The sequence below is a fragment of the Mobula birostris genome, chromosome 16 (genome assembly GCF_030028105.1).
Source record: "Mobula birostris isolate sMobBir1 chromosome 16, sMobBir1.hap1, whole genome shotgun sequence".
NCBI classification, from domain to species: Eukaryota; Metazoa; Chordata; class Chondrichthyes; order Myliobatiformes; family Myliobatidae; genus Mobula; species Mobula birostris.
Genome location: NC_092385.1, coordinates 64,233,516 through 64,246,156, shown reverse-complemented (window position 1 = coordinate 64,246,156; position 12,641 = coordinate 64,233,516). Strand labels below are relative to the sequence as shown.

Sequence of the window (12,641 nt, the reverse complement as noted above, 5' to 3'; positions counted from 1 at the left end):
GAAATTGTCTACAAATGGAGGAAACTCAGTACTGTTACTACTCTCCCTAGGAGTGGGCATCCTGCAAAGATCACAGCAAGAGCACAACGTGCAGTGCTGAGGGTGAAAAAGAACCCAAGGGTGACAGCAAAAGACCTGCAGAAATCTCTAGAACTTTCTAAAGTCTATGTTCACGTGTCCACTATAAGAAAAGTCAGTGAACAAGAATGGTGTTCAACGACACAAAGCCAGGCATCATAGCAGCTAACGTTCCCCTCGGGCGTGTGCGCACAAACGAATTTAAACTGTGCACAAAAGATTGTGGCCCTCTACCTCATTGGCATGTTAAGTAGATTTTATGATTGTACGTAATCATATTTCCTTTTCTGGTTTCTGATCAAACGGTGTTGACAATATGGAGTTTGCAATGATTTGTCTGTGGATTTTAGAACTAGCTTATTTACACTGTCTTTATTGAAGAAATTACTCAGTGCGCACATATTGTTGTCACTGGGCAAAAACTGCACAGTACAAGATTTTTGCATAACTGGTCATTACAAATTAGAGGGAACATTGACTGTAGCTGATTCAGGAACCCGTCTGTTGCAGGTGACAGCCTCTGTTTAGCGCAGAGATGAGTAAAACTCACGGAACAGCAAGCTGAATCAGCTTGTTACTTGCCTCTGGTCCTGACACGCTGACCTTTTCAATAAGGCACAGCGATGAAATTGTCCAAACCTTGGACCATTCCTTGCTCTTAGACCTATGCTCTGCTGCTTCAATATGCTCTTGGCCTCGCTGCCTGATTTGGCCCATACCTGACTTTTCCAATTTGGCCCATCACTTAATTCGATCAGACCTCAGGTCTTTTCTCATTCTCTTACCCAGGCTCTGCCTTGACTCTGCCTCGTCTCAGTTCTGCCACATCCAATCGCCTCCAAGTCTGCTCTAGCAATGGCTCATTCCTCTCTCGGTTTCACCTGTCTCCTTGTGTTTCTCCCTCCCCTCCCCCCACCTTTTAACCCTACTCCTTATCTTTTTTTTTCTCCAGTCTTGTCGACTGCACTCTTTTCCAACTCAGCATTTTGTGTGTGTTGCTTGGATTTCGAGCATCTGCAGATTTTCTCTCGTCTGTGTTAGTTGTTTGTTTGTTTTGTTTGTCACTGGCAAGTAGTCATTGAGCTTCACCAGCACCACCTTAAGCCGGAAGTTTCAAGATGGCGCTGATGAAATATGTCTTACGGTGCAGATGTAATATGTCTTATTCCTCGTTTTCAGGAGTGATTGAAACTCATCTGCCACAATCTGTGCTGTATTGTCACTGATTAAGTGTTCTGGAACACCAATCCTTGAGAAGAGGCTTCTCAACACATCAACAAGGCTATAGTGGAGGCTATAGGGAACACTTCTGGCCACTTTGTAGCTGCATCTACTACTACCAGGAAATTTGTGCCCATGAGTGGTCTGGCAAGATCCTCTGCCAGGCCATTCCCAGGGATTACGAGGTGCTGCTGTTGGCATCTTCTGGACATGTTGGCATCCCAAACAGTGTATAGCAAGCTACTCGATCTGCTGATTGATCCCAGGCCAGCGAAAGCTTCGAGCCAACACTTTCATTTTGACCATACCTAGATGACTAGCATGTAGCTCCTCCAACACTTTAGCTCTTAGCTTGCATGGTACAAGAGCTCTTAATTCCCACATAAAGCAACTTTCATCAAGCGCAAATTCACCTGGCGCTGGTATAAGTGGGGGAGATCATGGAGTTCCCTCCCTAACAGCACTGTGGGTGTACAACTCAGGGACTGCAGCAGTTCAAGAAGGCAGCTCATCACCATCTTCTCATGGGCAACTTAGGATGGGCAATGAATGATGGCTTAGCTGGCGACACCCACATCCCATAAATGAATAAATTTAAAAATGTGATTTCTGCTGGACATCCCAGCCATTTTGAGTCAACATGTAGACCTGAGTTTTTTTTCCTGGTTTCCCTTTGGATTATGGCTGCTATTATAGGGAGACCTTTAATTTGCATTATGGAGAATGTGTCAAGAGGAGTGTCCTCTTTTGGAAATTTTTCATGTATTTTCTTTTCCTTTCTTCCATCTCCATCTGTAGGTAGGCCGCAGCTAATTCCACCTTGCTGTAGTGTTTCCTTCCAGAAAGGTTTGAGAAGATATCCACTATCCTGGGAGAGGGTTTTGATCTACATTCAGTACTGGGTTTATGGTGACCTGAAATTCACCACAGATCCTGGCAGGCACATTCTTCTTGGCTACTAAGACCACTGGTGTTGCCCATGGGCTCCATTTACCCTTGGAAAGAACTTGTTCAGTCTCCATGTGATGTAGCTCTTTGGATACATTATTTCAGATGGTATAAGGAACCAGATAGGCTTTGTAAAACTTGGGCATAACAGTTTCATCTTACACTATTTTATCTTTGATATGTTTGAGTTTTCCAGTGCCATCCCTGAACACCATTGTGGGCATCATCCACCACCTTTCTTAATTCTCTTTCAGTTGACCCTATTGCAGGGGATGTGGCATGTACCTAGTCGATGGATTTCCAGTCAAGTTCTAGTTGTCTCAGCCACTCATGACCTCCTTATGCTGGTCCTCCTTTTTTTTCACCACATAGCAGCCCAATGTGGCTAGTTGGCTATTGTATGTCACAGTTACAAATGTCATTCCTACCAGAGTTATTTTTTCTCCAGTGTAAGTTCTTAGTTGGATATCCGCAGGGTTTAGTTCAGTATCTTTGAAATGCCATTCAAGCTCATTTTGTGGAATGACTGAAACAGCTGAGCCAGTGTCCAATTTTGTTTTAATTAATTTGCCATTCACTTCTGGTGTAAGCCATATTGCTTGTCTATTGTTAGTTTTCACATTGTAAATCTCAAGGCTACCTAGACCTGTGTCACTCTCAACATTACTAGTTTTCTCATCAACAGCATTTCTGTTTTGTTCATGCTCACTTTCATTCCTGACTGCAGTTCAATTACATCTCTTCCTGCTGTTTCCATTGATGCAGGTTTTTCAACTACTCTTTTAAATGTAAGTTGTCCTTCTGTTAGGAGCCATTTTTGAATGCTTTCTTGTAAGATTCCACAAGTTAAGTGATCTATCAGTGTATCATTAAGCCCATCACTGAACTATTTAGAAATGGACTCCTCTTCCTTTTGATTCCACTTATGAAACCTAAATCAGCAACGGTTTTGGTCCAAATATTCCTGCATTATTTCACGCTATCAGTAAAAACTCATTTCAGTTGGTGTGTTGGAGCAGTTGAACTTCTAAACAAACTGTATGCTTTTAAACCACATGTACTCAGCGAAACTGGCACTCACTTCTCATTAGCTATTTCGTTTGGTTCAAAATACTGCTCAATTCATTCAGTATGCATATTCCAGTTATCTCTTGTGCAATTGAACACGTGTATCATTCCAATTCCGACGTAGAACATAGAACATAGAAATCTACAGCATTTAACAGGCCTTTTGGCCCACAATGTTGTGCCAACCATACTCTAGAGTCTGCCTAGCACATAGCCCTCCATGCTTCTAAGCTCCATGTACCTATGTAAGAGGTTCTTAAAAGACCCTATTGTAACTGCTTCTACCACTGTCACCGGCAGTGTATTCTACACACCCACCAGTCTCTGTGTGAAAATCATTCCCCTGACATCCCCTCAGTACCTAGTTCCAAGCACCTTAAAACTATGACCCCCTCATGTTAGCCATTTTAGCCCTGGTAAAAAGCCTATCAATCAGCCAATGCCTCTCATCATCTTATACACCTCTATCAGGTCACCTCTCATCCTCTGTCACTTCAAGGAGAAAATGTCAAGTACACTTAACCTATTCTCATAAGGTACGTGCTCCAATCCTCTTCTCTGCACTCTATAGTATCCACATCCTTCTTGTAGTGAGGTGACCAGAACTGAACACAGTACTCCAAGTGGGGTCTGGCCAAAGTCTTCTTTAGCAGTAAAATTACCTCTCGGCTCTTGAACTCAATCCCACGGTTGATGACTGCCAACACACCATTTGTCTTTTTAACAACACTGTCAACCTGCGCAGCAGCTTTGAGTGTCCTATGGATATGGACCCCAAGATCTCGCTGATCCTCCACACTGCCAAGCATCGTACCATTTATATTATATTCTGGCTTTAAATTGGACCTACCGAAATGAACCACTTCACACTTATCTGAGTTGAAGTCCATCTGCCACTTCTCAGCACAATTGTGCATCCTATCAATGTCGCGCTGTACGCTCTGACAACTCTCCAAACTATCCACAACACCCCCAACCTTTGTGTCATCAGCAAACTTACTGACCCACCCTTCTACTTCTTCATCCAGGTCATTTATAAAAATCACAAAGAGGAGGGGTCCCAGAACAGATCCCTGAGGCACACCACTGGTTGCCAGACTCCATGCAGAATATGAACCATATGTAGCCAGCCATTTCTGCTCTTCCTTTCTTAAAAATTTATGATTATCACATGGTAGTCACTGTTTGTGAACCTATGAATGTGTCCATTTTCTGACTTTTTTAACCTGACTGTCTTCTCTCTCTCCATTCCAAAGAGACAAGTTCTGCTCTGCTTTTTTTAAAACTCTAACATCTCACCGTGCTTTTTTTAAATTCAAAGCTCTCACTGCCCTTCAACAGGTAGGTAGTCATCTTGGAATCATTTAAAAATACCTTGTCACCACTATTATGATTTGGAACTCCAAAACATGAAACTAATTGAAAGCAAAAGCAAGGAGCTGGGGATGCAAGTCTTAGTTTCAGTTTTACTTTAAGCGAGGTGCTCACATATGATGTGGTGGTGTGATGATGTATGATTTAGCAGATTAGGAGAATGGGCAGAGAAGTGACAGATGACAGGTGAGAGTGTTGAAGCTTTGGTTGAAGGAATGAAAGCATAGACTGTTTCCTAAACCGTGAGAAAATTCAAAAATCTCAGGAGCAAAGGGTGCAGGATTCCCAAAAGGTTAACTTGCAGGTTGAGTTGGTGACAAGGAATGAAAATGCAATATTAGTATTTATTTCGAGAAGACTAGAATATAAAAACAAGGATGTAATGCTAAGGCTTTAGATGGCACTGGTGAGGCCTCACGTGGAGTATTGTGAGCAGCTTTGGGCCCCTTATCTAAGAAAGGATGTAATGGCGTTGGAGAAGGTTCAGAGGATGTTCATGGAAATGATTCCAGGATTGAAAGCCATTTAAGGATTATATGAGGAGCATTTGATGGATCTGGGCCTGTACTTGCTGAAATTTAGAAGAATGAGCGGAGATCTAATTGAAACCTATCGAATGTTGAAATGCCTAGATAGAGTGGATGTGGACAGGATGTTTTCTTTAGTGGGGGAGTCTAGGACCAGAGGGCACGGCCTCAGAATAGAGGGATGTCCATTTAAAAGGGAGATGAGGAGGAATTTCTTTAGCCAGTGGGTGGTTTATATGTGGAATTTGTTTCCACAGGTGGCAGTCATTGAGTGTATTTAAGGCAGAGGTTGATAGATTCTTGATGAGTCATGGCATGAAAGGTTACAGGGAGAAGTCAGAAGAATGGGGTTGAGAGGGAAATGGATCAACCATGATGAAATGTTGGAGCAGACTCAATGGGCCGAACTGCCAAATTCTGCTCAAGTATCTTACCGTCTCATGGATATTCAACCCTAATGAAGTATTTAACCAAAAAATGTTTAATTAAACGATATATTTACAACATGACTAAAATATAAAATAACCAACAGTTTACAACGGTCAGTATCTACACTGCACAGGGTTTAAACCTGGTCGGGTTTCACACAGGGTTTACATTGGGTTGGGTTTACACAGGGAATCAGGCAGGTTTTACACTGCAGGGTTTTTTTACCACGCACTGTGCACTGTTCTGAGTGACCCCGTGTATCCTCGATCAATACTGGTTTTTTGATACACAATGCTCTACTTAAATCAAGATTGGTTGTCTGATAAACCTTGTGCAGCTGGATCCTGGACTTCCTGTCAGATCGCTGGTAGAGTGGGCTCCCTCACCTCCAACTCTCTGGTTCTTAACACAGGAGCCCCTCAGGGCTATGAACTGAGTCCCCTCCTTTACTCCCTGTATACCCACGACTGAGTCGCCACCTACAGCTCTAATCTGCTCATTAAATTTGCCAATGACACTACATTGATTGGCCTAATCTCAAACAATAACGAGGTGGCCTATAGGGAAGAACTCATCTCTCTGACACAGTGGTGTCAAAAAAGCAACTTCTCCCTCAATTTCGCAAAAACAAAGGAGCTGGTTGTGGATTACTGGAGGAATGGAGGCGGGTTAAACCTTATTGACATCAATAGATCTGGGGTTGAGAGGGTAAACAGCTTTAAGTTCCTCGGCATCCACATCACCGAAGACCTCATGTGGTCTGTACGCACCAGCTGTGTGGTGAAAAAGGCACAATAGTGTCTCTTTCACCTCAGTTGATTGAGGAAGTTTGGGATGGGCCCCCAAATCCCGAGAACATTCTACAGGGGCACAATTGAGAGCATCCTGACTGGCTGCATCACTGTCCTAGTGTAGGAACTGTACCTCCCTTAATCGCAGGACTCTGCAGAGAGTGGTGCGGACAGCCCAACGTATCTACAGTTGAGAACCTCCCATGATTCAGGACATTTACAAAGACAGGTGTGTAAAAAGGGCCCGAAGGATCATTGGAGACCCGAGTCACCCCAACCACAAACTGTTCTAGCTGCTACCATCCAGGAAACGGTACCACAGCATAAAAGCCAGGACCAACAGGCTCTGGGACAGCTTCTTCCACCAGGCCATCATTAATTTGAGTGCATTTCTATGTTATATTGACTGTTTGATTATTATAAATTACTATGATTGCACATTGCACATTTAGACAGAGACATAACATAAAGATTTTTACCCCTCATGTATGTGAAGGATGTAAGAAGTAAAGTCAATTCAATTCAATTAAGTCAATTCAACACTGTCCAAGTAACACCTTCTCTTCCACTGTCACTGGTTGTCTGATACACACACTGTCCAACTTTCTCTTGCTGGCCAAGACCGAGACTGATATCACTACTTTGGTAACACCACACATGGCCAACCTCACTGCATCTGGGTTTGCAAGCTGTTCCCATGGTTGAATTCTAGCAATGGTAAGGAGGCCCAGCCCCAAATCAGCCCTAATGGGGGCAAAACTTTCCTCAGCACCACTGCCTTTGAAAGCTGGTGACAATCTTATAGTTTTAAACATCTTTGACATTCATTAAAATGGATTAACAAATTAAAAAGTGAATACTTTGAAATCTTTAATAAATTAACTCAAAGCATTTGAAAACACCCGTTTATAATTGTAAACATTATAGCCAACCAAAATGATTGAAACAGTTGAAATACTTTATCTGATGCTTTTGCGCTTGATGATCTTGTGCTGCAAAACTACTGATACCAGTTGTGGTCACAGAGGGAGCGCTTGGAATGTTAGGAGCTACATGTGAATCCAACATGGTTCCAGATTCAGGCTTCTGAACTTTCAAGGCTGCCAGCTTTGACAAGAATATTTCAGACTCTCTGCTGTGCAGGGGTTAAACAGCTGTTCCATTCCTCTTTAATGGACCTTCACCTCTCCACTCATCTGTACACACCTTTATCTCTGGACAAATGGTCATTTATATCCTAAAGTACAGTCCTCACTCCATCTAATCAAATCTGTTTATAATTTTATACTTCATTGTGATTACCTTTCTCTCACCTGAGGAAACCAATCTTCCCAACATGTATAAAAAAAGTTGTGGGAAATCTTTTTTGCACTGCCTTTTGGTAATCCTGAACCTGAATTATCCCCAAAGCTTCAGCAGGCTTCTTCCCCTGGTCTGACATGTTTAACACACCTAGAAATAAGCCCATCCTTCCTTAGCTCTTTGTAAAGCCTTGTGACACAGCACTGAGGATCTGTCCACCCCACTCACCACACATTGCCCGAATACTTCAGTTTCTCCTTACATACTTGAATAATTTTGCTGTTCTGACTGATTCTGTTTTCTTTCCGAATCTTTTCATCAGTCTTTCCGTCTTTTTGTTTCAGTATTAGTGCATCTAGCAGAAAGTAGTTGTGAAAGTATTTAATGGGAGCTGTACAGGTTGTACACAGGACATACAATATTATAGCACAGGAACAGGCCCTTCGGCCCATAGTGTTGTGCTGACCAATTAAATTATCTGATAGGAAGGGAATCGAGGAACTTGCTGATAGACTTATATACAGAAAGGCAGTGCAGGCTCCAGAGGCTCTTAAAATCCCTAGATGGTTGGGGGTCTCGATTCGGTATCCTCTGAATTATTGTCCCATTTTACTTTGGATGGAGCATAAGTCTCCTCGCATACATTTTAACCGGCTGATTCATTACCAGCTATTCTCTCAGTGCTGTATGGGCTGAGTTGAGCTGGTTTCCAGTTAGCGGGATTCCCTCTGAGCTAAATAACAGTTAAATGGGGTAAACTGGCACCAAACACCAGAAGCCAAACTTGCCTGGGAACCACACCTGTCCAGGACCCACACCTGTCTGGGACCGATCTTTGATCTGTAAATCTTGTACACCTTATTTTTAAGGTAACTTTTTTTTATTCTTTCTTAATTCTCTTCTAATATTTGTATATCTGTGCACTTGTAATACTACTGTGACACTGTAATTTCCTTTGGGATCAATAACGTATCCATCTATCTGTACCTGGCTGAGACCCACAGCTGTCCAGGACTGACACCCCTCTCTGAGACCAACACCCCTCTCCATGACCCACACTTCTTTGGGACTCACACCTGTCCAGGACCTACACCTGCCCGAGACCCACAACCTGTCCAGGATCCACACCCGTGTCCAGCACCTACAATCTTTTCTGGGACTCACACCTGTCCAGGGCCCACATCCCTGTCTGAGACTCACATCTTCCTGTCCTCAGTTGGACAGGAGCTCTCACTAGGCACCGTCAGCAGAGAACCCAGCTTCTTAACTTAGCTTCATTTAATTGAATTGCTATTTTATTTAAATATTTGCTAAGAATCTTCTCTGACTTCTTATTTGGTTGATGTTTTACAGTGAGCTGTCTGTGGATGACCACGTTGGTGCCTTGGTTATCCAGGGTCCTGCATCCCCCCACACACCAGAAGAAAAAGAGGTGGGAAGTTGCGTTGGGAAAGGTGAAGGGAGGATGGGGGAAGGTGCAGGGATCATGTGGGAGACTGATGGGTTGGGGAAAGGGAGAGTCAGTGGGTGTGAAGAAGTTGGGTAGGAGAATGGTGAAGAATGTATGTAGAATGAGGGATAATTGTGAGGATACTGGGAAACGTGGGGTATGTGTGAATGGGAAAGGGTGTGGGTTCCTTGACTAAGACCTTTTCCATATTCTTCCTTGTATGTTGGTCCTGAGAGGCATCACAGATCACTAGAACAACAACTGCTCTGTTTTCACCATGCCAGAGAGAAGAAAAACAGATTTGCTTACAGCTCTAGAGGCCCAAGTATGATCCAAATTTCAGGATCCTATCTGTTTGGAGTTTGCATACTCTACCTGTAACCATGAGGATTTTCTCTCACATCCTAAAGTTTGTTAACAGTTCAATCGCCCTTTGAGTAGTGCAAAAATAATGAAAGGTTGTTAATCAGAGGGAACATTGCAAGCATTTAGGGAAGTGCGAGAGGGGAATGGGACTGGCAGACTGAACACATTGTGTTACTTTACACAGCTTCATGAAATCTCCCACCACGGTGCACCAGGACAGCTGCTCAGACCCCCCTGCGAAAATCTACAGATCCTCACTCTCAGACAGCGTGAGGGGGTGCTGGTTACATGGAAATGGCAGAGGAAACATAGTCCAACCCTGACATCAAATATCCAAAATTTAGTTGATTGATGGACAGTAACTTGTGGACACTGAGAATGGGTTGGAATTTAAGTCAGATTTAATGGGTAGTTTGCTTTGATTTTGAATCAATCAGCAAATTAATCATTTTCTTTAATAATGTAATTCCTTTTGTATTTATTTAATTTTTGATAAACAACTGAACCCTGTTCAATCTTATTTCCATTTCTCCCACTGCTTTCCTCCCAGTCCTTCTGGCTTTGCCAATGACACGACCTTCCTCTAAACTAATCTGTAATCCAAATACGCTTCACTCCACGCACTCTTTAATCAGTTAGTCTCTGGAAATCAGTTTTAAATATTACAATAAGATCATCAACGGCAAACTTGCTGACTGTTTAAAATTCTGCCCCATGGGAAGAGTCCTCTAATTTCACCTTTCTGAATGAGACTCTCACACCAAGTCCTAAGTAAAGCGGCTGACTGTGGGCACAGTTCTCCACTGAAGTTTCTCCTCTAAGCAAACACTGGTCAATCTGTCCATCACAAACTCCTTAAAACCATCTACATCTCTTTGATGCACAACTAATTAAATAAAGCACATCATACCCACTTTATCTCATTTACATTAACCTGGAGTAATGTCAGTTCAGTCTTCCTGTAGTTGTCCCCCGATCTCCATGCACTAGTTCCTCTCTTCAGCACTCCGGACAGTGTGTTTACCACTGTTGTCCTTCCCTCCCTGAAGGTGGATGTAGTTACCCCATCCTGAGACACTGTTCCTCACTCATTGGCCAGGTGGCCCAAGTGTCTCCATCACAGGACCACTCTCAGCTACACCAGGGCCAATGCTGCCCTTAAATTTAGCAACAGAAGCCCTGCCTACAGTGTCAAGGACAGGTTCAGTACCCTGACAGGACATTGGTGGAACCTCAGAAGTCTTCAGTATTATCCTCTGGTCTCCCTTGCACTCCTTCCTTGATACCATCCTTAGTCAATAATTGCCACTGGCCAGTCCCTGTTACATGATTTTCTCCCAGGTGGGAGGCTACTTCTGCGCGTTGCCCTTGGCGTTGACACTGTTTAGCTCCACTTGCCTAAAGTTTCTTCGTGCAGGAAAGTTGCTGGGATCTGTTCTCACTCCAGGACCACGTCTTCCCATGTGATGGCCTGAGTTGCAATAGCTGCTCCCATGTCCCAGCTCTCCCCACAAACCCCAACCAGCTTACATACCTCACCCTGGGGTATTGGGTGAAGCAACCACCATCCACAGGGACCACAAATAGGGTGAACAGTGCTGATCCAGGGGGTGGGGAAGGGGAGAAGGGGCACGTGCTGGGCTGAGTCGGATGTTGGGGTGGACGGAGAGGGGAGCTCTCTATCTGAGACCCTAGTCCTCGGGAGTTAGGCCACTTACCACCAAGCGTGGCGAAGAATCCCTCAAAGTTGCAGCCAGCGGGTCCGAAGACGAAATAGCCATTCATGGAGGTGATGACAGTAGTGGTGAAGCCACCAAGGACCATGAAGAGGTCGGCCACGGCCAGGTTGAGGAGGATGTAATTGAGGGGCTGTCGCAGCTTCTTGTGCTGCACAGTGACATAAAGGGTGAGGAAGTTGATCGGGAAGCCTGTGATGATGAGGAAGAACATGTAGGCAGCAAGTACTGAGAACTTCCAGGGCTCGGCCAGGTAGTACTGGGGGTACTCAAACGGGCTCCGCACCACCCCCGTCTTGTTGGACATGGGCACATAGAAGTTCTCCCCCTCCGTACCGTTCATGGCTGCAGGCAGCTGTGGGTCTGGGGCTGGGCAAAGGTGGGGGGCGTCCTTCCTTCCTCCCGACGGATTCCTGGGTCACCCTGCTGCACTGGGAAAGTGTCTCCTCTCCCGGAGCTCAGGCCAGCTTATAAACTCCCTGCCCGGGATTAGCATGGCCTCTGCTTGTCAGCAGAACCAATTTAGGACAACACACGGCAATAGTAATCCAGCCAGCATCACACAATATCATAAACTCATCAAGTTATTAATGCTACAGCCACCAGATGGAAGAGGACAAAACCTTCTCTCAGAGTTAGAGGCAGCTCTTGTAAAAAAGTACACCTGGTGGTACAGGCAGAGTGTGTGTACCTGTATGTGTGTACCTTCCTTTGTGTACCTGACTGGGTGCCCAAAGTATGAATCTGTCTGTGTGAACCCGCCTGTGTCCATCTGTCTGGGTGTACCTGCACATAGCTTCTACTGCATTCAAAGTTGTGCCTATCAGTGTGTACCCAAGGTGTGTATCTGTTTGTGTGTACACTCACTCATGGGTATCCCTCTATTCTTGTGCACATCTACCTCTGTATTAGTGTGGTTATGTTCCATTTCAAGTTCAAGTTGAATTGTCATTCAACCATACATGAATACAGCCACACGAAACAGTGTTTCTCCAGAGCCAATGTACAAAACACAGTACCAGCAGCACAAGGCACATTTAGTAACACATATAAGATAGCAGTGCACATACAGTCACAGAAAAAAAAATATATATAGCCCCTGAGTGATATGTTCTGTAAATTGATGGTGCTAGCGAGAACGAGCAGTTCTCAGCAGCCGGCGGATGAACGTACACACACACTCAATCCAGCCTGTCTTCCACCGAGCAAGCCCTGGAGGGCTGCCCTGATGGAAGGGGCCGGCATGGACGCCATACTACACTGCCTCTGGCATCTCTCTTTCTGAGCTGCTTCAACAAGCAAGCCTGTGGCTTGAAACTTAGTCTTTCTGCAACTGAGGCCACGCAGATCC

General features: G+C 44.3%; 1 protein-coding gene across 1 annotated transcript in view; it reads right to left on the bottom strand.

The window, feature by feature from the left end:
• LOC140211186 (rhodopsin) overlaps nucleotides 1-11,633 on the bottom strand; it is a 192,531-nt gene extending 180,898 nt beyond the window's left edge. The window contains exon 1 of the mRNA XM_072280754.1: nucleotides 11,273-11,633. Coding sequence (XP_072136855.1) covers nucleotides 11,273-11,633 — 361 coding nt within the window. The remainder of the gene's footprint in view (nucleotides 1-11,272) is intronic.
• Nucleotides 11,634-12,641: the final 1,008 nt, after the last annotated feature.